General features: G+C 45.4%; 9 protein-coding genes and 1 non-coding gene across 13 annotated transcripts; 4 read left to right on the top strand and 6 right to left on the bottom strand.

The window, feature by feature from the left end:
- Positions 1–569: 569 nt before the first annotated feature.
- LOC9661358 lies at positions 570–2,470 on the top strand. 3 transcript variants are annotated; one of them, XM_024661637.1, is made up of 3 exons: positions 570–1,398; positions 1,451–1,655; positions 1,711–2,470. In XM_024661637.1, exons 2-3 carry the CDS (start codon positions 1,627–1,629, stop codon positions 2,060–2,062), a joined length of 381 nt encoding a protein of 126 aa, XP_024517405.1. In that variant the 5' UTR covers positions 570–1,398; positions 1,451–1,626; the 3' UTR covers positions 2,063–2,470. The 3 variants fall into 3 exon arrangements, with proteins under 3 accessions (XP_024517405.1, XP_024517396.1, XP_024517387.1); XM_024661628.1 differs by having other exon boundaries at positions 1,702–2,470; XM_024661619.1 differs by having other exon boundaries at positions 1,451–2,470.
- Positions 2,471–3,279: 809 nt separating this feature from the next.
- LOC112341603 lies at positions 3,280–6,617 on the bottom strand. The gene is made up of 17 exons (XM_024662000.1): positions 6,544–6,617; positions 6,440–6,484; positions 6,193–6,363; positions 5,869–6,137; positions 5,740–5,814; positions 5,431–5,679; positions 5,296–5,385; positions 5,151–5,249; positions 5,022–5,090; positions 4,918–4,974; positions 4,824–4,857; positions 4,248–4,768; positions 4,078–4,188; positions 3,857–4,012; positions 3,751–3,805; positions 3,535–3,698; positions 3,280–3,482 (listed from the first exon to the last, which is right to left on the bottom strand). Exons 1-17 carry the CDS (start codon positions 6,605–6,607, stop codon positions 3,336–3,338), a joined length of 2,376 nt encoding a protein of 791 aa, XP_024517768.1. The 5' UTR covers positions 6,608–6,617; the 3' UTR covers positions 3,280–3,335.
- Positions 6,618–6,675: 58 nt separating this feature from the next.
- On the bottom strand, positions 6,676–9,165 carry LOC9643239 (AP-4 complex subunit mu). Its single transcript, XM_002962587.2, has 14 exons — positions 9,083–9,165; positions 8,909–9,003; positions 8,650–8,853; positions 8,476–8,592; positions 8,285–8,413; positions 8,102–8,228; positions 7,961–8,049; positions 7,792–7,896; positions 7,648–7,742; positions 7,510–7,597; positions 7,395–7,455; positions 7,255–7,328; positions 7,051–7,199; positions 6,676–6,986 (listed from the first exon to the last, which is right to left on the bottom strand). Exons 1-13 carry the CDS (start codon positions 9,138–9,140, stop codon positions 7,101–7,103), a joined length of 1,341 nt encoding a protein of 446 aa, XP_002962633.1. The 5' UTR covers positions 9,141–9,165; the 3' UTR covers positions 6,676–6,986; positions 7,051–7,100.
- A 72-nt stretch (positions 9,166–9,237) lies between these two features.
- Positions 9,238–9,311, top strand: TRNAT-AGU. The gene has a single exon. It is a non-coding gene; the product is annotated as a tRNA-Thr (tRNA).
- A 20-nt stretch (positions 9,312–9,331) lies between these two features.
- On the bottom strand, positions 9,332–10,012 carry LOC112341722. Its single transcript, XM_024662322.1, has 2 exons — positions 9,825–10,012; positions 9,332–9,759 (listed from the first exon to the last, which is right to left on the bottom strand). Exons 1-2 carry the CDS (start codon positions 9,970–9,972, stop codon positions 9,413–9,415), a joined length of 495 nt encoding a protein of 164 aa, XP_024518090.1. The 5' UTR covers positions 9,973–10,012; the 3' UTR covers positions 9,332–9,412.
- Positions 10,013–12,468: 2,456 nt separating this feature from the next.
- Positions 12,469–14,691, top strand: LOC9661357 (bifunctional dihydrofolate reductase-thymidylate synthase). The gene is made up of 11 exons (XM_002962982.2): positions 12,469–12,883; positions 12,934–13,282; positions 13,345–13,389; positions 13,446–13,511; positions 13,567–13,628; positions 13,686–13,760; positions 13,822–13,987; positions 14,041–14,164; positions 14,227–14,333; positions 14,385–14,529; positions 14,586–14,691. The coding sequence occupies exons 1-10, from the start codon at positions 12,480–12,482 to the stop codon at positions 14,493–14,495; spliced, it is 1,509 nt and encodes a 502-aa protein (XP_002963028.1). The 5' UTR covers positions 12,469–12,479; the 3' UTR covers positions 14,496–14,529; positions 14,586–14,691.
- LOC9643238 lies at positions 14,535–15,771 on the bottom strand. 2 transcript variants are annotated; one of them, XM_002962586.2, is made up of 3 exons: positions 15,253–15,771; positions 14,845–15,196; positions 14,535–14,778 (listed from the first exon to the last, which is right to left on the bottom strand). In XM_002962586.2, the coding sequence occupies exons 1-3, from the start codon at positions 15,598–15,600 to the stop codon at positions 14,600–14,602; spliced, it is 879 nt and encodes a 292-aa protein (XP_002962632.2). In that variant the 5' UTR covers positions 15,601–15,771; the 3' UTR covers positions 14,535–14,599. The 2 variants fall into 2 exon arrangements, with proteins under 2 accessions (XP_002962632.2, XP_024518704.1); XM_024662936.1 differs by having other exon boundaries at positions 14,694–14,783.
- A 2,638-nt stretch (positions 15,772–18,409) lies between these two features.
- LOC9661356 (AT-hook motif nuclear-localized protein 23) lies at positions 18,410–20,862 on the top strand. The gene is made up of 2 exons (XM_024663280.1): positions 18,410–18,431; positions 18,515–20,862. Exon 2 carries the CDS (start codon positions 19,452–19,454, stop codon positions 20,493–20,495), a length of 1,044 nt encoding a protein of 347 aa, XP_024519048.1. The 5' UTR covers positions 18,410–18,431; positions 18,515–19,451; the 3' UTR covers positions 20,496–20,862.
- Positions 20,863–20,947: 85 nt separating this feature from the next.
- Positions 20,948–21,856, bottom strand: LOC112342072. The gene is made up of 3 exons (XM_024663290.1): positions 21,770–21,856; positions 21,509–21,619; positions 20,948–21,374 (listed from the first exon to the last, which is right to left on the bottom strand). Exons 1-3 carry the CDS (start codon positions 21,831–21,833, stop codon positions 21,103–21,105), a joined length of 447 nt encoding a protein of 148 aa, XP_024519058.1. The 5' UTR covers positions 21,834–21,856; the 3' UTR covers positions 20,948–21,102.
- Positions 21,857–21,900: 44 nt separating this feature from the next.
- LOC9661355 (BRO1 domain-containing protein BROX) lies at positions 21,901–23,889 on the bottom strand. The gene is made up of 8 exons (XM_002962585.2): positions 23,670–23,889; positions 23,404–23,580; positions 23,186–23,353; positions 22,876–23,134; positions 22,658–22,824; positions 22,460–22,609; positions 22,251–22,395; positions 21,901–22,185 (listed from the first exon to the last, which is right to left on the bottom strand). Exons 2-8 carry the CDS (start codon positions 23,446–23,448, stop codon positions 21,980–21,982), a joined length of 1,140 nt encoding a protein of 379 aa, XP_002962631.2. The 5' UTR covers positions 23,449–23,580; positions 23,670–23,889; the 3' UTR covers positions 21,901–21,979.
- Between the last annotated feature and the right edge of the window lie 99 nt (positions 23,890–23,988).

Below are 23,988 nucleotides of genomic sequence, written 5' to 3'. Positions count from 1 at the left end.
ATCATAACACTCTAGACTTTGGAAGTCACAACCTTAAATTATTGGATGGAAGAAAACTAACCTTCATACATGTAATTTCAGTAGGATCCAGCAAAAGCTTGATGAGACTGCAACCAAACAAAGTTGTAAGGTCTAGAAGATACAACCTTAAAGAAAGCTTCAGAGTCTAAAGTGCCATTACAATAAAAAATCATAATGCAAACTTGGTCTTTCAAGTGAGATTCAGGAGATGTTATGTGGTCCAAGATAAGCTGAGGATCTAATAACATGTAAGCAACATATAAGAGCACAAAGGTCTGAAACTGTGTTTTCTGGTCCACTTTGAATCCTGCCATTTGGCTAACTTTCCGGCAGTGACAAAATCAACCTAGCAAAAACCTGTAGTGCAAAGCTTGTGTTTTGCAACATACATTTATTGTCCCAATCACGCTCTTCTACATGAGAAAGTAACGCATATAAAACGTGCCTAGCCTGAAGATTGGGTATGGTAGTCGTAAATCTACACGTGATAGCAAATGCATGTATAGGGGCTTAGGGTTATCTCTTGACCTAAAATGGAGGAGCTAAAGGCCGCAGTAGAAGATCTCAGGAAGCAAATCGCACAGCTCCAGACGCCTATTGCGTCCATCCAGGAAGATCTGAGTGGCATGATAGCTAAAGCCAGGAAGGTGGATGCGTTGCTCAAGGATCGTCATTCGGGGATTACCCGAGATCATCTCGGCCAGGTAACCACATTCAGGAAGCTTGCAATCCCAGAAGTGGCCTCCTATACCTCCACCGAGCACAAGATGGTTCACTACATGGGCCGCAAGGTAACTCTGGATGTCATCAAATTTATCTTGGACTTTTGATGGTCCTTCGATGATGGCCCTTTGATGTCGAACGAGTTTGACCCTGTTTTGGGTATTCGCTGCATAACTGGCACTCCCGGATCTGGGAAAAGCTGCAGTATTGCCGCCGCGGTTGGCCATTTGCATACAGAGTTTGCGAGCGACAAGATCAAGTCGAGGGGCATCGCTCTCGTGCCAGTCGAGCCATTCATACGCGAACCCGGCAACGCCTTATTCTCAGCTCTTGTTCTCGCTGTCATCAACGATGATCAAGCTTTTGGCGTGCTGCTACGCGTTAAGGACCTTGAGATGAAAAGCGTTTTCAAGGTTTTGGAAGATTTGAAGGAGCTTGAGCGGAAAGTATACGTAGTTTTCGACAATGGAAACAAGCTTAGATCTCCAAATGTATGCTCGGAAGCTGACAAAGAAAAAGCCTGGGGATTTATCAGAGTTCTCCCTTTATCAGTATCCAACGTGGTCATCTGCGCGTCGTTTCAGAGCTCTGTCGGGAAACAGCTTATCAAAAGACAAAAGTGCCCCGCATTTGCTTATTTGTGGAGGTTATGAGGTAAGTCTTTGGGTTTTATTCGCTGGTTAACATATTCATTTTGTATTTGCAGCAAGAGGAGCTTGATTATATCAACCATACGTGCGAGATCCTGGATGGTAATCCTGACTATTGCATGCCACCCCGACAAGCAAAGGCAGAGGAGTGCAGAGACAAGGGGTGACGCTGACTCGCCACCCCGACAAGCAAAGGACGAGTGCAGAGACAAGGAAATGGACGAACCAGCAGATGACGCTGACTTTCCCGTATGGAAAATGGTAAGGCTATGATTTAAGTTGTAGTTTTAATCCTTGTTTTATCAAGCGTGGCCAGTGGAAGACCGGTGCCGCTACTCGTGACTTACTACGTTCGTGACCGGAAGGAAAAGCTGAAGTCGGCCTTCAGCTGGTACAAGAAAGAGGTTGTCGAATACGTGAACAAAGGCAACCTTGCGGAGTTGGCCCAGGGAGCGAGAGGCGAGGAGTTGGAGTATTTGCCGAGCGTAATGGATCCTCGCATAATATATCGAGGCAAGAATCGCAGAGCCAGGTGCATCACGGGCTATCTGAAGGCGTTTGCTCTTGGCCTTATTGCGGAACGGACAGACCTGGCGACTATGAAGCTCATATCGGAGGAAGTGGCCCGCTGGGTGAATGCTATCGCCATCGACACTACTCTCGCATAGGTTGGAATGCTGAAGATTCTCGCAATGAAGTTCATGGAGCCCAGAATAGAGCTCCTAGGCCATGTGATAGAGGTCAAGGCGGAGAAGGTTGTGCAGTTCCGGGGAAGATTTTCGAAGCAGTTACTCGCCGGCTGCAAGGACATGGCAACGTTGTTTTGTCCGATCAAGCTTACGCATATGGGAGCGGATGTGTATTATGTGTCGCGGGACTAGATTATAGTTTTCCAAGTTTCTATCATGGAGGCTACCTGAAGTACCATCGCCGCACTCTAGAAGTTGCGAATGAGCTCTTCAAGGGGGAGGAGATGAGGAAGAAGCTACTGTGCTGGATAGCACATACGGAGAAGATGTGGACATATGGAAACATCCGAATCGCCTCTTCAGCTCGTCATGAGCTTTACAGACGTTCACAAGAGTCTCAAGGCGATTGACGAGAGGCTGATCCACCTAAGGGGGTTCAAATCAGACTATTGCTATACTTGCTCAGGCAAGCCAACGATTGGATCGAGTGCAACTTTTGCCAGTCCCCGTACCACCAAGAGTGCATCATGCTTGGGGACGCAAGGAAGCTCGGTGTTTGGTTTTGTGGCCCGTGTTCCGTCGGGCAGGATGACGAGGAAGATCCCACCTACATGGAATCCTGCAAGAAGAGGGTATGCTACTCTCATTGTCTTTTTGGGTATACAACAAGCAAACTTCTTTTTGCAGAAGAGCACAAGAAGCATACTAGAAACAAGCAAGAAACAAATAAAAAACTCGTGAAATACTTTACCATGTAGGCTTAGTATTTGCATCGGCTGCCATGATGCTGTTCGACAAGCAGTTACATCCACGAACAGGACCTCTTGAGCCTCCCGTCTCTAACCTTGTATGTTCCCAAGGATTCCTGGTAATTTGTTTAATTTTTTTGAACTGAAACAAACGATTCTCATGGAGCTTGGGAGACACTTTTAGTTGATAGCTGCAGAGCAAGAGGGTTTACTAGAAGATGGTCCCGATCCAAACCTCCTAAAACCTAGAAGCATCACATTCAAATCTAGCATGTGAATTTGAATTGACATTAGAATTGACATGACCAAATGAACAATCATCCATCCACTTGAAGTTCTCGCTACATGTCCTTCTAGCAACTCCACATGAAAGAACATCCATTGGAAATAAGCTCAGTAAAAGTTGGAGAAAACAAGAGAATTTTGCACAATACCATCTTATACATTTGAAAAGTTGACTTGACGTCCCAATCTACTATACAAGGAAAAAGTATACAAACCTCTCATTCTCCTTCCTCTTCCATCTCCAAAAGGCACAAAAAATGCCCAAAACCAGTACATTGCTTCACAGTCTCCTCCCTCTTTCCCAGCAAAACTTGGACACCCTCTAAAACCATTCTCTGGACTCTCTGAGAGATCTGGCTTTGATCCTAGAAACAAGAACAAATAAGAAACAGTAAAAAAATTCGTGAAATACTTTACCATGTAGGCTGAGTATTTGCAATCGGCCGCCATGATGCTGCTCGACAAGTAATCACTCTCGGAGCCATCCACGAACAGTGCCGCTGCTCTAGATCTCTTGAGCCTCCTGTCTCTAACCTCGTGGATCTTCTTGTATGTTCGCAGGGATTCCTGGTACGTTTGTCCTGCATTGATCCATGACTTAATCAGAAAAATGATAGAGAGGATTCTCGTCACCTAAAACGCCATGGACGTTGGGAGACACTTTCAGCTGATTTATTTGGAAATCCAGCTGCAGAACAAGAGGGTTTATTAGAAGATAAGAGGAAACTAAGATGCTTACGTAGTTTGCTCCCGATCCAAACCTCCCGAAACCCGGAGGCATCACTGTCACATTCATATCTAGCTCGTCTAGAATGACAATTTGAACCGACCCGACAAAATGGACGATCTTCAATCCGCTTGGAGTTCCCACCACATGCCCTTCAAGCAACTCCACCTGTGAAAAAAGAACAACCACCACTTTCAGAGTTTGCATCGAAGAAAAACAAAAATGATACTCACATTATTCACAAGAACCTTCCACTGGTCCTCAAATCGGGAAGCAGTCTTATCGGCCTGGGCGTCTATCAAAACCTTGTCCAATTTGAACAGCATCCCAATCTTGGATATGAACTGGAAAAAAAAGCAAAACCACATCAGACTAGATGAACTGCAAAAATGACAATACGTACAGTGGAGTGCCTGTGTATGCCTTTGAAGACGTGCATGTTGATATGGAAGTCCTTGTCCGAAAGTATGCAGTAGTCGCGATTGCTTCTGCCGTGGAAATCAAAACGCTCGCCATGCTTGCCAACAAAGTGAGGATCTCCTGTGATACTTCCATTGCGGTGGTGCGCGTGTCTGCCACGCACTCTATGCCTGTATGCCGGAGCAGCAGCTGAGGCCGAAGGAGGTGGTGAAGGCTGTGGCGAAGGAGGTAATGAAGGAGGTGATGAAGGAGGTGGGGAAGGAGGTGGCGAAGGAGGTGGCGAGAAAGGACGCTTCGCTCTAAATCTCGGTTCTCCGGCTGCCTCTCCTGGTGCTTCTGCTGGCGGCGTACTCAATGGACTTGGTGATGGCGATGGCAAAGGCGGAGATGGTAACGATGGTGATGGTGAAGGTGTTGGTAATGGTGTCGCGGATGGAGATGGACTTTCTAGGCACTCGTCAGGAACCCAGCCACACAAAGGCATCGGAGCAACAGGACACGACTCTGCAAGGAGAAGATCACGTTAGACCAAGAATTCAGGAGCCAATTATGTACGCACCTCCACTTCTTCCGTATGGTATAGAGCCATTTGACTGCAGACAGAAAGAAAACGATAAAAGACATGTCTCATTCTTGAGGCAAATATTACGCACCAGAGGTGACAAAGTTGGGCAGAAAGTGTCACATACGCCGTCGCATTCGAGTAAAGACTGTCACGCCAAATTTTAGAGCTTCATAAGCGAATCAAAAGGCTTACCCCCTGGGAAAATTCACATCTTGCAAACGTAGAAATGGAGAATGGTTTGACTGCAACAGCGCTGCCTTTCTGTCCGTCGTTAAAACGTGTGTAACGTAACATTGTGAATCACAACGAAAAAAAGCTTACCGATGCCTTGCTTCCAGTAAATACAACTTGATATGCATAAAGTTGAGCACCACGAGTTCCATATACTCCTTCTTGCGTAGCAATATCACCACCGTAACTCTGCAAAAGGGCATTGAAAAACACACCATCAATCAGAGCACCATACCCCTGCAGTGTTTCTCGCAAAACGACTCCGACGGAGGAATGAAATGGCACCAGCGGATTGAAAGTTGATAAACAAAGCACCTCCGTCTTGCTGTTTGAACAAATTGTCAGGTCGTTTCAAGAACCGCTTTCTTACCTGAGCCGAGTTATCGCGAAATACGCAGGTTGTGCAGTCGAATTTAGCACCTCCATTGTCCTTGCACTCTTCAGCAGCATCATCAACGTATACGGCGGCACCATAATCGGCGGAATTCCGAGAGAACTCAGTATTTAAAAACGTTGTGCAGCTGTTCAGTGCACACACATTTCGAACTGCTTCCGTTTCTGTGTGGTTTGACGGGAAGTCCTTGCTGGATCCCACAAATACTGCTCCTCCCTTTGCAGCCTGTAAAAGAAAGCCCAAGCTCGGAAAAAATCCTTCGTTATAGAATTGAATTCTACTTGCCTTGTTTGAGCGGAAGACACAGTCCCGAATATAAACAGCACCGCCAGATTCAACGTGCAGAGCTGCTCCTAGCTCCTGTAAAGGCGTCACGATCAATCGAAGTTAAACATCTGAAAAGCTACGACATACAGAAGCGACGTTGTTCGTAAACTTCACATTGAGAGCCACAAATTTGCCTCCCCTTGCCAAGTCATTTGATCCAGAACCCGAGACTGTCACAGCAGCGCCTCTTGCACAGGCACCTCCAGTGATCTCTAAGTCCTTTAGCGTCAGATAGCCGTCGAGTCCAACTACAAAAATCTGAGAGCTGCCCTTTGCATCAATTTTGCATGGCGAGCCATCACCGCACGTCCCCATGATCGTGACCCCGCACGTAACATCCGGAAGGGGACCGCTGCCTGCACTAATCACATGAGCGCTTGCGTCCGGAAATATATAAGTAAACAGACTGACCTGATACGTCGATGTCTTGCTCAATGTAAATCAAGCTCTTCCTGTCAAGAAGTCCTTGGACAAGACAGACAACGTCTGAGCATCGAGGGACACTGCCACGAGCTGGAGCATCCGGCGTATAGCCACAGCCGAGACATTCAGCATCAGCACCTGCTGATCCATTCGACCCAGCTGGAATATGGCAGCACAAACAAACATCATGCTCGGCACTTCAGAAGCATAAAATGGTCGAAAAAGAACAGCTTACCAGCTGGAAAACGTTGATCTGCAGTCGCAACCTCGGACGCAGCCCCTGCAACACAAACTCAAAGACATCAACAACCAATGCAGTCGACGCAACAAAAAGCTTACCGCTCGAGATGAGCAGCTGCAGACAGAGGATGAGAGCAACCGCACGAAAGCCTCGCGGCCTCATCCTGGAGAATAATTCCAGCTCGCACTTTTCACATCAAGAAAGTTTTAGCAGCTCAAACCAAGAACTTGAACACGTAACCAGCTACAATTTGAATGAATGGAGCAAAACAAGCCAACAATCTACGCAGCCACGGAGGTTGTGGCTATGGCAGACCGGGAGTGACGAGCTGCGACAGACTAGATTGCACCAACCTATTCGTTAGTGCAGTTTATGTTCCGTAGCTAACGGTTTGCGGGAAAATCTCGCCCGCCCGTTTTCGATTCCTGTCCTAACTGCAGAATAGCAGTTAAGACTAACATGACAAAATCCGAGACAAACGGCAACTGTTCCGTAACTGGGACGAAGCGAACCGGCAGTGACACCCCATCGCATCAGGCCACTGAAAAGGAATAAATTAACGAGTGAGTAAAACAGTTACACATGCTGGAATGTAAACAGCCAACCTTCTGAAACGTAGCATGCCCCTGTTCCTCCGTATGGAGATACACAGAATCTATGTCCGGATAACATAAGAATCGGCATGGGTCACGTAGCGAACCCATCGATGAGGATTATAGGACTTTGATTTTTTCAAAACTTGCAAGTACTTCACCTGGGAAAAACATAAGAAACTAGAAAAGGCAAAAAAAGCTGCTGGATTCTCTTACTTGTACTTTGGAGGCGTTGAACATGGGAATAGTGAAAGTCATGCTGATCGGTCCAACTTCCTTTTTTATGTTTACTGTAAAGCAAGTAGCCAAAAATAAAGTAGTAAATACAAAGCAATAGAAGTTCTCTTGGTTATTACCATTGCGTTCTTGAGACAAGGTAAGTTTAGCACGCAATACATGCTCCGAGCCGCCAGAAATCTAAAAAATCCATCGAAATTTTTTATCTGGGAGATGAACAGTCAAAACACTTACTTTCTTCAATCCCCATTCTACAAGTTTTGTTGATTCTTTATAATCGGTTGACTGTCCAGCTGCTCCCGCCTCCAGCTCAAAACCGCATCTTTTGCATGGACGACACAGGTTAAATGGCAAATAGGAAACAAAGCATACCTCATTGTTGTTTTTGGAAGTGGTATGCGTACCAGCACCGTATTGGCTGTTACATTCTGAGCAAAATCTGCCCGCACTTTGATGACAACTTCCGCCTGAGAATAAACTCATCAGCTACGTTGAAAAAGTGACACACTCTCGTACCCTGAATGGACCAGATTCTTCAATGGCGGGATACACTCTGAAAGGAGGCTTAAATTCTTGCGTCATGCGATAATTCATGACAGGAAACTCTCCATCTGGCGGTGTCTATCCGATGCATCATAAGCTTGTAAGTATCATTAGATAAAAAGGAAGAATAAAAGTTACCGACCAGCGTTAAAGTTCGATCCAAATCAAAATCATCCAGTCGAACTGATTCGTGGAAGTTACAGTCATCCAGTAGCACCATACCACCCGCTCCTGCATATGATGCAAGTAATGCCTCGACCAACACCTGGATGAAAACACTCACCTAGACTCGAGTGTGTGCCACGACCAATTTGCAGGTCTTCGTTTAAAGCGACCCGGATTTCCGGATTACCAGTAAGGTAGCTCTTCATTTGAATGGTTCCGTCAATTTCCGACGTAAGAATGTAGCCCTGATGAAGTTGATAAAGCCAGTTCTACGCTAAAACGAAAACTACAAAACACTTACGCTCGCATTGAATGTCACACTGATGTTCTCTATGACGTCCACAAAAACTTCCTCCCGTTTCTTGCCACCAGGCTCGCTAGCAACCACGGACTTGGTCACAGCCGTTCCGGGAAGCCGCTTTGATCCTTGCTGCAAATAGAACACAAAGAAGAAAGTTGGAACGATTGGAACTGTGAAGCAAAAACACTTACCATGAACAATCCGGCTGGCCCAAGAGAAGGGATTTTGGCCGACTCTACCACGACTGGTTCATTGAAAACGAAAGACTTGAGTCCCTCAGTCGAGGTCGTTTGAGGATAGCCGAAGTCCTGCAAAAGCAAAGGCAAAAACATAAGCAAGCCAGGAAGAAAGATATCTGTCCTAACCAGCATTTCGTCTAGCAGCTCATACACAAGAACGAAGTTTTTCCGGAGTGACTCTTCGTTCAGAATGCCAAGATAGTCCTTCGTCACGCGGGCGATCCGCTGAAGGAGCTCCAATGCCAGAGCTGGAGAAATATTCACTCTAGTAGTGGCGACGAAGAGCAAACCAGCGACCTTGACATGCGCGTAGTTCACTCCATCGACATTCTGCCACATTAATCGATTATAACCATAGCCTATCAAACGAGCAAAATCTACTCACAAACACCGGAGGCGCATCCTCGCCTTCCTCGCTGTGCCAGAATTTCACCTTGCGGAAGAAAATCTCGGCGCTGGCTTTGCTCACATCCCCGCGATCTGCCTTAAATGCAGCCCGATCAGATCAATGAGAGCATTCCAAAGTATTCCAGCTGCAGGGAGCTAGATCCAGACTCACAATCGCGGAAGATGATGTTGTCGCCGCGGAGCGAGAGGACGAAGAACTGGGAAATCATCGCTGAGAGCTCCACAAACCCTAGACAGAGATAGTCCAGAGGTCGAATCCACCTGGCATGTGAGATTATTTTTATCTTAATTATGTTTTAATCTAAAGCTTTCATAGCTCAGTTGGTTAGAGCATCCGCTTAGTAAGCGGGAGGTCCTGAGTTCAACTCTCAGTGAAAGCACAGCATTTTCACCGACATAGTTGACCATGAAAACAATATTGATTATATATAAACACGTAGAGTTTATACATGAATATATCTATGATCTACTAGCTAGCTCTTCAAGGGTTCGGAGGATCAGGAGGCCCAAGCCTCAAAGAATTTGTAGAAGCTAAGATCCGAAATCTATCAATTTTTCTATCGCAGTGGATCTGGTGATGATCAAAAGAAGGTTGATACATAATCTTCCAAGATTTTAAACTTGAATCCAAATCAGAGCTGAGATTTGAGCCTGCAGTATTCACCGGGATGCTGCAAAATGCTGGAGGTCTCGACACTTCGACAGAGCATTGATTTGAAAATTCTGATGGGATTTGCATGGAAATCTTCCCATTGGCTCCAGTGATGCCTCTTTCTTGGTATCTTATGCCTGTCCTTTGCTCCTTGCATTCCAGAAAAACAGGAACATCTGCAAATTTTGAGACAGCAAAGTTCAGCTCTTGAAAGTATGAGCCAAGTTTCTGTTGCTTTTACCAGGCAAAACGATGCTGTTTTCACCGAAATTTCCTTCACTGCAGACATCACAAGACACTGAAACTTCAAAACGATCAAGGATTGGCCTAGCTGCTGCTGCTGCCAGGAAATGTGTCCATGCCACCAAAAGGAGAGCCACAGGGCTCATCTTTCTAGCACCCAAATGATAAGACAACACGGGTGCAAAAAGCTTGGGAGATCACAACAGCCCACAATAACAAATCTCTTTTTATGCATGATCAGCAACATCTTCGAATGCAGGAAGTCTAAGCTTCCAGAAGCAGTCAACTTTTGAAAAGATAATAACACCTAGCGCGTAAATGCATGATTTTTGTCAACCCCACCATTTCTGCTCACGCTTCCAAAGGTTCATCTCGAACACCCAAAGTCAAAAGCTGTTGGCGGGAGGAACTCCTTCCTTTTCCGACTAGATTTTTTGCAATGTTGGGGGACCGAATTTAAGTATTTACTTAAGGGTAATTAAAAACATGACGGTTAAAAACAAAACAGTAAATAATTTATTTGGATATTTATCTAGGAATTTGATTCTAAGTTTAATAATATTTAGATACAAATTATTTCTACTATAACGTTACTCGGACTATAAAATTTATAAAAAACGAAATAAATTAAAAAATAAAGAGCACAAGCACAGTAGATTATAAATTGCATACACATATGAACATATGTATGTCATAAAAAATATATAAATAAATAATAAAATCAAGAATTTTTGCAATAATGAGTATCAAATTATTACTTTTCTTAAGAAACTTATAGGGGACTGGAGTGGTAATAAATATACTTAAAATATACTTGAATAGTTTGGGATATTCTACAATCTTACAGTTGTTATTCATTTAGATTAATTATGCAACTTTTATAAGCACTTCCTAGTAATATTAATTAGATAGCATTAATTTAGTCACATTTTATTATGATTACTTTAATGAAAATAGTCTTAAATCTGGATAATCTCACATGCTATAATTACTATATCTCCTTGTTTTTTGAGCAATACCACTAGCAATCCTCTAGTGCCACCAAGAGTCACATACTTCTATAGTCACTTTAATAAACTCAAGATCCTTTCCATCTTACTCATCACCATCTAATCAATTTTTGCCACCTCATATAAGCATTTGTATCCATTTTCAACATGAAGCTGAAAAGAACTATTTAAACTTTGAGATTTTACCACCACCACCACCATAACACCATTTTCAGCCAATCCATACATTTCCATTCTATCAACTTAGCTTTATTGCTAATGAGAAATCAATCAAATATAAATTAGTGTTTACTCAAAGGCCTTTATATAATTATTTAAGAGGATTACTTCCTTTAAAAAGTTGAGAGGTTTATATTTATTATGAAACTTGGATATCTCTTATCACATTTTGAAATTCCAATAAAAAGAAGAAGAAAAACTTAATCACACTATATGTGAGGGAAATTACCCTTCCATAAAGGTATCACAGCTTTTTATAGTTTTAAAATATATAAGAATAAACTTTTAGTAGGAAAAATAATTAGGTTCTCAGGAGTTTTTATTTAATTTTGATGCTATATATATATATATATTCATATTTATTTAAGAAATTATTATAAACTCTAAATTATTAGTAATGAGGTTTAGATTCCCAAACATATATTATCATTTCTAGCATTACAATTATTATGAATACGAAGATAAGGAGCAACACAATTTGGTTCTGGTAAACAAAATGTATTAGTAGACTAGAGTGTAATATCAAAACTATTATAAAGAACAAGTTTTCCATCAATTTTTACTTAAAATTAGTTTATGATTAAATATTACAAAACTTTTTGAATAAATATCTCATTGAGAAAAAATAGACTTCTCTAGATATAAACTTTGATTAGGTATTGCAAAATGTTCAATCACCAAACATTTGGATCAATAATAACAACTTCCCCCTCTATATTTGCTTATGCATGCATATCTGCCCCTCATCCTATTGTATATTCTTTTATCCCACTTCTGGAAGTGTACTATTTAGCACCATCCCACCAAAATGTTATCATTAGCAAACTGTCATATAAGGTGTCTTAATAAGTCAACACTGATGAGAGAATGACACAAGCATTTCTAATCACTCAATCACTAATGAATTATGTAAAGGTAAATTTTATATTATCATGTTGCATCATCAAGCTAGTTTTTCTATGATATAGTGATTATAATGATCTACTTCATTAGAACCCTCCTTGTACTTTGAAAGCTTAGATTTCCCTTATCCCTAAAGTTCTTTCTTCATAAAATGTTATGTGACGATAACTATATCTTAGTAAAAATTGCTTTAGTTCCCTCTTGTATTTTCCAGATTAATCTGGAAAAGGTAACGTTATCTGGAAAATGTTTATAATCTGCTAACTAGTCCTGTCAAATATTCTTTTCTCACTAAGAGATCAACGTTTAAATTCTTTATCAATCCCTCAATACCAACTTCTTGCCCACATGGCAGTAAAAAAAGAATGTCATACAAGATTAATCCATAAAATAATCATGGAGGTGTTTAAAAAAAAATTATAAAGCATAATTTTGACTATATTATTTGGCGGGAAATGTTTTCATTGGCTATGGCCGCAGCATGTAGAGGTTTTAGGGTTCTTGGCAGATCAAGGCTTTCCATGGTGCTCGATGGGACGCCTCCGCCGCCAGCAGCTGCCGCTACTCTCCGGGCCTTCCAGGTAGTGGTGGCCGCTACGAGGGATCTGGGAATAGGGAAGGAGGGGAAGCTGCCGTGGAGCGTCCCCTCCGACATGGCGTTCTTCAAGAGGATCACGTCCGAGGCGGCGGACGCGCGCAAGAAGAATGCGGTGGTGATGGGGAGGAGGACGTGGGAGAGCATTCCAGCCAAATTTCGACCGCTCCCTGGCCGAGTGAATGTTGTCTTAAGCCGGGCTGGGCTAGAGCTTGGAGATAAGGCGATTGTGTGCTCGAGCTTGGATTCGGCGCTGGGAATTCTCGCGGCTCCACCGTTTGATTCGAGCGTGGAGGCTGTGTTCGTGATTGGAGGTGGTGAAGTCTTCCGGTAAGCAAGTGATTGTGGCGATACTTACTACTCGTTTTTTTCTTTGGTAGGGAGGCTATGGTTTCTCCTCTTTGCACAGCAATCCACTTGACGGAGATACAAACTTTCTTCGAGTGTGACACTTTTATGCCGGCCTTGGATCTCACTTGTTTTCGTCTCTGGTATGCGTCCTCACCCGCAACAGTGAACAACGTCCGGCATTCATTCCATACTTACGTTCGAAACAAGGCACTCGATGTGAGAAACGTCGCTGGGACATGCTCGTTGCCGATTCCAGAGTTTGTTCGGGAGAGACACGAGGAGTATCAGTATCTAAACTTGATCAAGGATATCATAGAAACTGGAAACACGAGGAGCGATCGCACTGGCACTGGGACAATCTCAAAGTTTGGGTGTCAGGTAAGAACTCTTCTTCTTATATGCCTCATTTTTCTTCTGACGCTAACTCTTTCTCAAACCAGATGCGTTTTAACCTCCGTAATTCTTTTCCACTTCTCACAACAAAGGTGAGTGAGCTGAAACTTCTCTTCACAATGTCGAGGCCAAATAATTCTTTTTTCAGCGGGTGTTTTGGCGGGGAGTTGTCGAAGAGCTACTTTGGTTTATAAGTGGATCCACAAACGCGAAGGTAGAGAGTAGCGTACATTTTACAAACACCAGATCTCACAGTTACTTACTATCAGGTTCTCGAGGACAAAGGAATTCACATATGGAAGGGCAATGGCTCAAGAGAATACCTCGACAGGTTTGTGCTTCTGTTTTATTTTTCTGGATTCAAGTAATTCTACGTTGATTCATTTAGCATTGGCCTCTCTGAAAGAGAAGAGAACGATCTTGGACCCGTGTATGGCTTTCAGTGGAGGCATTTTGGAGCCAGGTTCGTTTTAAACAATCGATTTTCTCGACTCTTAACGCAAGATTTTGATCTTTTTTGTCAGATACTCCACCATGCATGATGATTACACAGGACAAGGTGTAGATCAGCTAGCGGAAGTCATAGACAAAATAAAGAACAAGCCGGATGATCGCCGAATCGTTTTATCATCGTGGAATCCCGCAGACTTGAAGCAAATGGCTCTCCCTCCCTGTCATATGTTCGCTCAAGTAAGTCTAGAACTCTCGTCTTTGTTTTCTCTGAAGCGTGACTGTGTGTCCAGTTCTATGTTTCCAATGGCGAGCTCTCTTGCCAGATGTATCAACGCTCTTGTGACATGGGACTCGGTGTTCCATTCAACATTGCGTCCTACGCACTCTTAACTTGCATGATCGCGCACGTCTGTGGTATGTTCGCTACATTTTCTTGTTTCTCGATATGCTATTTGGCTGTTCGTATTGACAAAAAGATCTGGCGCCTGGAGACTTCGTTCATGTTCTTGGCGATGCTCATGTCTACACGAATCATGTTGATCCGCTCAAAGAGCAGCTGGAGAACGTTCCAAAGCCCTTCCCTGTGAGTGAAAGAACAATCCTAGTTCGATCTCACACTACCGTGTTGTTACAGATTCTGAAAATCGCGACCAGTAACAAGGATATCGATTCCTTCACGGCCAAAGATTTTCAACTCGTCGACTACGAATCTCACCAGAGAATAGCCATGAAGATGGCTCTGTGAACAAACGCCGAAAGCTTTCTCAAGTCTAAAGCGTGTAAGTATTCTAAAAACCAATCAAGTTCTTTGATAGAGTTACTATTCATTTTACAGGAATTGCGAAACACTTAGACGCTTTTTCGCGATGGAAAAGGTTGGATGACTTCCAACTTCATGCACAGATCCAAAGCCAGGGCAGCAGCCAAGAACATCACCACGCTTTGCCCGACGAAAAGAGCTACGGCTTGGTACTCCAAAGCCGTCCAAGAACCGGGTAAAACTTGCGTACTCTCGAGTTGTCCAAGAACTACACTAACAAGCCATCGTTTTAGATCGAACACTTGAAAGAAGAAGAAAAAGACCAAACTTTTACCTCGAACGAGAGCAAATCCTGCCGCGGCTCCGCTCTTGAGCTGGATGTTTCCAAGGTCTCTTCGAACGATGTAGCGATACGTGACTCCAAACACCGCACAAGTGACGAGAACCAGAGCTTCGCTGATAACCAATCCTGTCACCTCTCGACCGATCAAAGCCAGCGGCAAGCTCGCAAGAGTTCCAGCCACTGCCGAGACGAGAGCTGCTCGTCCCGATTCCATCCTCTCCACGTCCTCGTCCACGTCCGAAGTTTCCCACTTGGATCCACCGGCGCGAGCAACGATGAGAGCAATCTCCGCGGCTTTCAGCTCGGCCTGGGCGGAGATCACGTCTTCTTCGCACTGCTCCACCTGGAACATCCACAATCCAAAGAATCCATCACTGGAAGAGAGATTATAGAACCTACAAGACGCTCTTGGGCTTGGAGCTCGGGATCATCCTCCTCCCTCGCCACATTGCCGGCCAGATCCTCCATCTCGCGCTTGGCGGCATCCAGGCGCCGAGCAGCCGCGGACAAATCCCGGAGCAGCGCCTTGGATTCCTCATCGCCGAAAAGCTTGTCGAGCTCCTCCGACATACCTCCTCGCAGGATTCCATCCTCGCCGCCATCGCCAATCTCCCCCAGCGCTCGAATCCGCCGCGAGGAAGCCCGGCGCCGCCCTGCATTGCCGGCGCAAAATGGAGAGGAAGAACAAGGGCAACAGAAAACCCTCGCGGCCATATCCTCCACGTGGCCATATTCGACACGTGTCATTCTTTCAAACCGCCAAGTCGCAACGCATCGCAGCCGTCGGATGCGTCCTACGTGGCATAAGGAAGCCTGACCGTCGCGCCTTTGGTTGTAACACACCGTCTCCTTGATTCAAGGGGGCTCACACCACGATACAATGTATGATAGGCCCTGATGTTACAAATATACATATTTTTATGGCCTATGATCTATCTGCAATAAAATAAATGGAGGTACATGGTTTGGAATTTGAGAACCATGTGGGGCTTGAGACCAACCATGTGGAACAATTATTAAGTGTAGAGCAAATGCCTCAATGCCAGTGTTACAATATGGAATCAACATCGTTGCTCCATTGTCCATGCCGTGCGCTTGCCATTTCTTAATGATGATAATATAGCTTTAAATAGTTTAGATAATAATATTAGTAATAATAATGCACCATTTTTTAATCCCATGTTCTTTCTCTCTCCGTTGTTTGTCGCCATTTTTTAATCCCCGACTCCATACTGACCTGGATGGATTTGCTCGGCCGCGTTGTTAACAATTGATTCCAGAAAACATGTGATTGACTTTGTGGCCGGTTCCATTAGAAAACGCTATTCTAAGTAAAATGGTGGTGTTTTCTAGCCTGGACAAGAAAATAAGCACCGAGCATCGCATTAATTTAGTGTTTGCTTCGTACATCATGCCACTATACGAGTCGGTGCCACTCGAATCGTCCCAAGATCAACACCACCATCTCCAGAAACACCACGCAGGGTCTATGCATCACTCGAAAGCGATCGCTCCCCTTCGCTCTTTAGGAGAGCCACGATTAATAATTCTTGCCTGGTGTCCAAAGGATCGCATTCACTGTTATTACGTGGTATTATATTGTTAAATCACTTTAAAATTCAATATTAATTATTATAAGATAGTATAATCAATGTTTAAAGTGAGAACCAAGTTGAGCTAATCCATCACGCTATGCCCCACATGTTCTCGACAGAATGATCGACAGCTCAATGCTAACACTTGGGTCGGATGCTCGGCATCTTTGCATTAGTGATTTGTGACACGAAACCAAGTACTTTCGGGCCAAGCGGAATGCATACTTGCAAGCTCTATAAAGGAGCTTGGTTTATGTTTTTCTAAGGAAGAAAAGAAGAATCCAAATTTTTTTTCAGGTTTTGAACGAGTTCTTTGTCCAGGACTTTTGTTCTTGGGCCAAGCCAAAATGAGCGATAGATTCTAGCTGGGATGGATTATAGTTTTGTATGTGCTCGGCTTTGTTAATGCCCCATGGCCCCATATTCCTTCGTAAGTTCCAGTTTTGAGTTGCGAGCAAACGCAATCTAGAGATACATTACAAGTTGACTAGTTTTTTTTCTTCTAAATTGTTCTTTTTCGAGAGTATAGAGAACCTTGTGAAATGTTTGAAGCTGATTCAAGCAAGTTATCATTGGAACTTCATACTAGGAAACATTGTCTTTCTCCACCTTCTAATGTTTTATCCTGGATTATTACTCATTGCTAGAATTTTTTTGACCTTATAAGAGTGGGTTAAAGAAACCACTTTGAATATTTCTTTGCCAAAAGTCTAGACTAGATTTTTAGATCTAAGTTATCTTCGTATTCTTGCTCCACTTCACTCCATTTTCTTGGGTTTGATGCTACGCTTTCAATCAATCAAACAACTTCCACGATTTTTGTCTCTTCTCACCACAAAAAATTGGATGTAGAGCAACGTTTAATAAATCTATGGCTTGATCCTGGCTCGCAGAAACATCTGAGAACTTGGATCACCAGAAAAGTACGGTCGGCTGTTTGTATTTTAGAAACAAGAATATACCTGTATTCTACGCGCACTAACTTCGAGGCCGTCAGTAAAATACCAAGGCGACCTCTCGAAATCGTCGATTTAACGCACGCTTGTCGGGCTGCGGCCGACCAGATTCTAACCCCGGCCAATCTAACTTTGTACATTTACTTTCACCTTTTACCCCAAGGTACGACTACGCCAACTTGTCGTCATATACGAGCAATGATAGCCGTCGGATCGCGAGGGCGACGTGGTCGCAGTGGAGGCCTTGGGATCTGCCAACCATTATTGTCGCTTCTCTGATAATTTGGAAAACAACTATTCATATAAAAAAGTTCAAAATTATTCAAAATAATAATGCTTTAGCAATTTGATAGTATCCATCCCACTGGCTGTGCCATGGGCCACAGTATCTCTCTGAAAGCTTACAAGCCACCAATTCTTTCCATCGCTTCGTACATTCAATGTGTTGGATTTGAGAAGGTTTGTTCGTTGGTTGCTGCCACCAGTCCTTTCAAATCCAGCAAAAAGTGGCCGGTCAAAGATGGTCAAGGACCGGTCAAAACCCCCACATTCTTGGGTCAGACTGGTCAGCTAACCATCTCTTCATCCCAAATCCCATCCATTCCAAACACACACACAACTCTCATTCATCCCAAAGCCTCTGCTCCACCCACCACAATTCTGGGTCACCAAAATTTCACAAATCCCCACAAGCCTCTCACCATCACCATTGAAACCATGTTTCCATTAGAGGAGAAAAGAAAAAGGAAAAAGAGAAAAAAAGTTTCAAGGAAAACCATTTTTCCTGTTTAGAAAAATATTATATATATTTCAAGAGCCCACCACCTCACTTCCCTCCTCATCTGCTGTGCACACCACTTTGTTTACTCTTATTTTTTTCTTCTCTCTCTCACAAACGAAAGCCTGTTTGCTCTCATCTTTGCTCATTGTATTCTCCACAAATCGAAGAGAAAGAGGAGGCTGATTTTGGCTAAGTTGCAGGAGCAGCAGGAGCAGCAGCAGCAGCAGCAGCAGAAGCCTGTTTTGGGTGTGCACTTAAACGTTTATCTCTCTTTTTTTTCCTCATTTTTCCTTTTTTTTGCTTTCTTTCTTTCTCTACCTGGCCACAAGGTACTTTAACAAGACTTTTGTACAAGGATTTCCTTCTGATAATTCAGCTCCTGAGCAGTAACAGGAGCTCAGGAGAGCAGCGGCAGTAGCAGCTTTGAGTGCTTGGGTTGTCTCGCCGTGACGACGAAGCAGTCAATTCCCCCTCCATTCAATCATCCAATCAGAGGGTCGACTTGTCAAATGATCATAGCTGCTGAATCGCCCCCACGAACACACACGCGCTCTTCTTTTTAATCACACCGGATCGTTTTTTCTTGTCTCGCTCCGCTCGCTTCGTTTTACTAAACTCCCCCTCTCCGGCATTGCTAGATTTCTCTTCTTCTTCTTTGATCCAATCCATACATCCTTTGCTAGCTTTCCAGTGGAAGCTCGAACAATACCAAAAGTTTGATCTTCCCCATCCCGGCGCGCCAAGTGTACCATCAAATCCAGGAGACCATCATTTGATCTTGCTCGCAAGGAGAGAGAAACCAGCACAAAAGCGAGAAAAAGGAGGGTTTTTGATTCACAACGCAATGGTCGTCGCGTCCTCGAGCTTATCCCCAAAAGATCGAGCGGTGGGCTCTCTTCTTGAATGAAGGCCAGTGACAGGAGGAAGAATCTTTCCAAGGTTTGGTTTTTGTCCCGACTGGACATCACACTTCTCTCTCCCCTCTACGTCCTCTCTTTCTCCTCTCTAGATAGAGCTCTCTCAAGAACTGGATTGGATCCAAGCACAAGAACGTCACCGAGCCTCCAGTGCTACCGAGGGCCGCATCTTCTGTACAGTCTAGTGGGTTTCCTTCCTTGCCACAGTGTGGTGGAGCGATCTTAGGATCCAAATGCGCGGCTATGGAGCTTGAGAAGAAGACTCACAAAGCATAAGCTTCTTGGATCAAGTAAGCATCGCACAGCAGCTCAAGCGTTGAGGTGATCTTCCGCGAAGCAGAAAGTTTCCATGGCTGGAATTCCAGGATCTTTCCAGCACCAGCTCCAGCTCCTCCACCAGCAGCAGCAACAGCAACAGCAGCAGCAGCAGCAGCAGCAGCAGCATCACCAACACCATCACCTCGGCGGCGGCGGCCACTCGAACGACGACGACGAGAATCACTCGAACAACAGCAGCGGGGGCAGCAAAGGCGGTGGCGGAGTCGTGGGCGGAGGACGGATCAACAACAACAACAGCAACTCCAAAGGAATTAACAACAACAACAACAACGCCGCGCTCCTCCAGGCCGGCTCTTCGTCCTCCTCGCTGCTGCTCAAAGATCACAGCCACAGCGGCGGTGGCGGCGGCGGCGGCGGCGGCGCAGGCGGCGTTGGTGGCGGCGAGGTGGTAGTACGCAAACCGCGCGGACGACCGCCGGGCTCCAAGAACAAGCCCAAGCCGCCCATCATCATTACGCGCGACTCGGGCAACGCGATGCGCCCCCACGTCCTGGAGATCGCCGGCGGCTGTGACGTGGGCGAGACGCTGGCGGCATTCGCGCGACGCCGGGCTCGCGGACTTTGCGTACTGGGCGGTAGCGGTACCGTGGCCAACGTGACGCTGCGGCAGCTGGCGGCGCCGGGATCCACTGTCACCTTTCACGGTAGATTCGAGATTCTTAGCATATCCGGTGCCTTTTTACCGCCGCCAGCCCCGGTCGCGGTCGCGGGGCTGACGGTGGCACTGGCCGGGGCGCAACAGGGGCAGGTCTTAGGGGGCAGCGTGGTCGGGGTGCTCATGGCGGCTAGCCCGGTACTAGTTATCGCCGCGTCATTTGTAGGGGCGACGTACGATCGGCTGCCATTGGATGAGAGCCTCGAGACAGGTGGCGAGAATCCGGGCGTCCAAGGGAACCATCACCTGGTGAATGTGTCGCCCGGTGGGCCTGGGGGAGGCTCAGGTGGGGCGAGCCAGCAGGAGATGGCCTTGTTAAACCTGGCACAGAATTCACTGGGGCAGTTGCCACCTGAAGTCTTGGCCTGGGCAGCAGCTGGGAATAGGCCACCATTTTGATGAATCTCTCTTTTTTTTTTCCTTCTTTTTCTCCTTTTTTTCCTGCTTTGTTTGTTGTCCAAGTTCCTTCGGGAGGGAATTTCCAGGGTTTTTTTTGCTGCTGCTGGAGGAGTGAGTTCTTTCCTTTCCCAAGTTCTTGGAGGGGCAAAATCTCATCTTTGAGACCTATCAAGGTGAGAGAGATCACAGAGAGAGAAGACAACAAAAAACTTTCCAAGATCTTCTACTTGTTCTCTTTCTTCTAACTTAGCATATAAGAGTGAGCCCACAGGTATGGGATCTCACCAAAGTAAAATTATTTCTCTTTCTTCTTCTTCTTGGTTTTCCTTGGGACTGTATAACATCAATTTGACATTCTTTTCTCTCCTAATATTATTATCATCATCATCAATAATAATAATAATAATAATAATAATAACGAATTTTGTTGCTTTTGACTTAAAGCTGTTATAAATTTAAATTTAAATTTTAAATTTAAGAACCAGTTCCACAAACATTGGATCGAATGATTCAATCAAATATCGACTACACTAAAAACGTTCGCCGAATGAAAAACGCATAAATCGCGACTACCAAAACTGTCTCCAGAAGAACAAATAAAAATGTTCTATATCTGCGGTAGATTCGTAGATCGAAGAAACTGCTTCAAGACCTTTTTATCGTCGTCGATCCGGGCCTTTTCGATGGAATTCGCGGGCTTGATCTTCCTCTTCTCGTCGAGCATCCACTGGAAAAGCTGGCGCTGCTCGTTGGCCGTGACTTTCCTGTGAGGAACTCGCGCGGGAGGAGCTTGGGCCGCCGGCGGCGACTCTGCGGCGTCCTTTTTCTGCGCACGCTGCTTCTTGCTCGATTTTGGTGTAGTCTTCGCAATTAAATAGCCTGGGCCAACGAAGAACAAAAAAAAAACCAAGTGTAAGTCATCAAACTCTTTTTTTGTTCTTCATCTTTGCTGCCTCTCGATTCACGAGAAGAGTCAACAAGAATGAAGAAGAACCAGGGAGATTTTTACGTACCACCAATGCAGACATTGATCACGAGGAAGACGCCCACAAAGCCTCGCAATTTGAGGAGAAGCGATTGCCTTGGCACCACCACTTCCTCTCGCCGTGGCTCAGCCCACTTGCCTGGAGCAAAGCACAAGTACTAAATCAATGCAAGGGCCCTCTATCTCTCCCTATCTCTCTCCTCTCTCGCTCGCTCCAGATTACGAGAAATCTTCGAGAAAAATCGCGCAAATAGGAGCGAGATCGATCAGAGAAGTAGCGCGTACTCACTCTTGGGTGCTGGAGCTGATCGAGGACCCAACGCGATACTCCGCAAGCGCTCCAAAGCTTTCATCACGATCCAACACGACGATGCCACTTTAGGGCAACAATGAACATCCCTTCGGATATCCTTAAGTATATGCTTATAAAGATCCGACCGCATATTCTAGTTTTATTCCAAAATTGTCTCCTCGAGAAAAAAAAAAAAGCCTTCTTCCATCACACCACGAAGATAAGCTCTCGCCACAGACCCGATGCCTTGTATGGAATCGCCGACACAATTTTCTTCCCTTCCATGAGTGGAATCTCGTCGGGCTGTGGGAGTTTCTCTCGCCAGATGAAATCGTTTTCGTGCTCGCATTTTCGCAGCATCTCGTTCAGTGCTGTGATCTCTGCCTTGAACACCAGCTTGGACGTACCATCCCCTGGAACAAGGAAAAGTAATTCGCTTTCATGAGATTGATTGATCCAAAAGTGATCCAATCCAAACCTGGAGGCTTGGCAAGGTGTGCTTTCCTCGACACCAGACGGAGAATCCCCGCGGCCATGCCCAACCGCTCGATCTTCTTAAACTCTTCCGCGATGAGTCGCCGGCATCTCGCCTCGTGGAGAACACTGGAAGCAGTCACGAACCTCTAGAATGAATCTATCTCCGTTAGCATTTCTCAGTGAAACTAGAAAAAGGAAAGAAAAACGCACCTTTAGCTTGTCTGAGACGTCAATCCAGTCAGTGGAGCTAGCTTGCAATAGATTGATGGCTTCCTCGAGAAACATCACGACGCCATAGTGGAGTTTCGCGACGAGGCTCCCGCTCGTCATGTTTTGCTCGGCTTTGCGAACGGTGACGGCCTGGAAAAGCTGGTTACATCAAAGAAGGTGAGAATAATTGCTTCGTACCTGCGCCTCAGCCAAACAAACAAGACTCATCGCCGTTGTCATTGACGAAGTAAGCTCGGGAGATTTGTCCAATGATAGTAACGGCTGCAATCCTGGAAGCAAATCCTGGGACAAGTGATGATACACACCGGACGCTCTACGGAAAAGCATTGCGGACTCGACTAAGTCTGGCAAAACGACAGTCAAAATCAATCAGGCTATCAACAAGGAAATCTTACCGGTCGCAAGCAACTCCATGGCTCTTTCTCTTAACAACGCCGCATAAAGAGAGAGCATCATTGCTAGCTCGAAACGTAGATCGTCAATCCGGCAGTACTTCGGCCCTCCCAAGCCATGGCCGGAAGGACCACACAAAGCACTCGTCCACCGAAGTTTCAAGTCACTTGTCCACTGCAGGATCTGCAAATTCTGCTGCTGTAGCACGTTTGCCACTAGATTCTCAAGCAGAGGAAGATACTTCTCCAGCTTTTGTAGGTCCTAGAGAAAAACAAAGTGATTCTCAGCAAAGAATCCTCGAAAGGCACATACCTGCAAGATGGGAGATGTAACGCCGCCAGCCATCTCTCTCGCAATTGCGGCGGTGAGATTGCTACTTCCATTGATGGATTCTTCAATCGCTTTCCTTTTAGTGCTGAGATCCTTGAGCTGTTCCAAGGTTCCAGAGTCGCGGGCATAGTACGTAGCCTCAAACACCACCTAGAAACACAGCAAACAAGCTTTACGAGCAGTAAATCAAGAACACCTACTCTCTTTGTCTTGAGCTTTGATGGATCTCGAAAGTGAAGCAGCATCCTTCATTTGACACTACGCTACCGCGACAATCAATCGCTCCTCTTGCGCTCACTGGCAGTCTCGAGCATAGACGCGCTCTCCAGGGCCTTGAGCTCCGCAAGATGATCCAGCGCTTCTTGATATTTCGATCGCTGCAAGCCAAGAACGTAGAAACAAGAAATCAGCCATGCTGGATCTACCTACATTCGCAGGCAAGAAGCGCCCGCCAATCCATCCATACCTTGTACCGCTGCTCCACGAGCTCCGCGACGTAGAATCCCACGAGCGAGAATCCGACAACGCTGGTGACGAACAGCAGATGACGATTCATGCCGCCGCGAGTAGCTGAGCCACCAGAGAGTAGATCATCCCCGGGCCCAGGCGCGCGCGCGCTCCAATCTAAACCCTCAGCGCAGCGCTGCCAAGCGCAAGAACCCTAAAATTCTCCTCTACTTTTGACTGACGCGGGGGCCCTTTTGCATTGGATGCGTCGCGCCTCGCTCTCGAAAGCCGCCGCCGACCAATTACGGCCCGCCACGTGGCACACGACGCACCGACAT

Source organism: Selaginella moellendorffii, unplaced genomic scaffold (assembly GCF_000143415.4).
Source record: "Selaginella moellendorffii unplaced genomic scaffold, v1.0 SELMOscaffold_2, whole genome shotgun sequence".
Lineage (NCBI taxonomy): Eukaryota > Viridiplantae > Streptophyta > Lycopodiopsida > Selaginellales > Selaginellaceae > Selaginella > Selaginella moellendorffii.
Note: the sequence above shows the minus strand (reverse complement) of the source record. Positions and strands in the feature narration are given on the sequence as shown.

What these genes read in the sequence shown, in the direction of transcription:
- LOC9643239 (XM_002962587.2), bottom strand. Translation starts at nt 9,140, where the DNA reads ATGATTTCCCAGTTCTTCGTCCTCTCGCTCCGCGGCGACAACATCATC. An exon ending in AGGATGCGCCTCCGGTGTTT is followed by an intron (nt 8,854 to 8,908) that starts GTGAGTAGATTT and finishes TTAATGTGGCAG; the next exon opens with AATGTCGATGGAGTGAACTA. An exon ending in TGGATCGAACTTTAACGCTG is followed by an intron (nt 7,897 to 7,960) that starts GTCGGTAACTTT and finishes TGCATCGGATAG; the next exon opens with ACACCGCCAGATGGAGAGTT.
- LOC9661355 (XM_002962585.2), bottom strand. Translation starts at nt 23,448, where the DNA reads ATGCTGCTTCACTTTCGAGATCCATCAAAGCTCAAGACAAAGAGA. An exon ending in CATGGAGTTGCTTGCGACCG is followed by an intron (nt 22,825 to 22,875) that starts GTAAGATTTCCT and finishes TCGTTTTGCCAG; the next exon opens with ACTTAGTCGAGTCCGCAATG. An exon ending in ACACCTTGCCAAGCCTCCAG is followed by an intron (nt 22,186 to 22,250) that starts GTTTGGATTGGA and finishes TCCTTGTTCCAG; the next exon opens with GGGATGGTACGTCCAAGCTG.
- LOC9661357 (XM_002962982.2), top strand. Translation starts at nt 12,480, where the DNA reads ATGGTGCTCGATGGGACGCCTCCGCCGCCAGCAGCTGCCGCTACTCTC. An exon ending in CATGATCGCGCACGTCTGTG is followed by an intron (nt 14,165 to 14,226) that starts GTATGTTCGCTA and finishes ATTGACAAAAAG; the next exon opens with ATCTGGCGCCTGGAGACTTC. An exon ending in ACGTTCCAAAGCCCTTCCCT is followed by an intron (nt 14,334 to 14,384) that starts GTGAGTGAAAGA and finishes GTGTTGTTACAG; the next exon opens with ATTCTGAAAATCGCGACCAG.
- LOC112341603 (XM_024662000.1), bottom strand. Translation starts at nt 6,607, where the DNA reads ATGAGGCCGCGAGGCTTTCGTGCGGTTGCTCTCATCCTCTGTCTGCAG. An exon ending in GCAGCTGCTCATCTCGAGCG is followed by an intron (nt 6,485 to 6,543) that starts GTAAGCTTTTTG and finishes TTTGTGTTGCAG; the next exon opens with GGGCTGCGTCCGAGGTTGCG. An exon ending in TTGCGAGAAACACTGCAGGG is followed by an intron (nt 5,250 to 5,295) that starts GTATGGTGCTCT and finishes GCCCTTTTGCAG; the next exon opens with AGTTACGGTGGTGATATTGC.
- LOC112341722 (XM_024662322.1), bottom strand. Translation starts at nt 9,972, where the DNA reads ATGAGCCCTGTGGCTCTCCTTTTGGTGGCATGGACACATTTCCTGGCA. An exon ending in AAACAGCATCGTTTTGCCTG is followed by an intron (nt 9,760 to 9,824) that starts GTAAAAGCAACA and finishes CAAAATTTGCAG; the next exon opens with ATGTTCCTGTTTTTCTGGAA.
- LOC9643238 (XM_002962586.2), bottom strand. Translation starts at nt 15,600, where the DNA reads ATGACACGTGTCGAATATGGCCACGTGGAGGATATGGCCGCGAGGGTT. An exon ending in TCCAAGCCCAAGAGCGTCTT is followed by an intron (nt 15,197 to 15,252) that starts GTAGGTTCTATA and finishes TGGATGTTCCAG; the next exon opens with GTGGAGCAGTGCGAAGAAGA. An exon ending in AGGATTTGCTCTCGTTCGAG is followed by an intron (nt 14,779 to 14,844) that starts GTAAAAGTTTGG and finishes TTGTTAGTGTAG; the next exon opens with TTCTTGGACAACTCGAGAGT.
- LOC9661356 (XM_024663280.1), top strand. Translation starts at nt 19,452, where the DNA reads ATGGCTGGAATTCCAGGATCTTTCCAGCACCAGCTCCAGCTCCTCCAC.
- LOC9661358 (XM_024661619.1), top strand. Translation starts at nt 876, where the DNA reads ATGTCGAACGAGTTTGACCCTGTTTTGGGTATTCGCTGCATAACTGGC.
- LOC112342072 (XM_024663290.1), bottom strand. Translation starts at nt 21,833, where the DNA reads ATGAAAGCTTTGGAGCGCTTGCGGAGTATCGCGTTGGGTCCTCGATCA. An exon ending in ATCAGCTCCAGCACCCAAGA is followed by an intron (nt 21,620 to 21,769) that starts GTGAGTACGCGC and finishes GCTTTGCTCCAG; the next exon opens with GCAAGTGGGCTGAGCCACGG. An exon ending in GATCAATGTCTGCATTGGTG is followed by an intron (nt 21,375 to 21,508) that starts GTACGTAAAAAT and finishes TCGTTGGCCCAG; the next exon opens with GCTATTTAATTGCGAAGACT.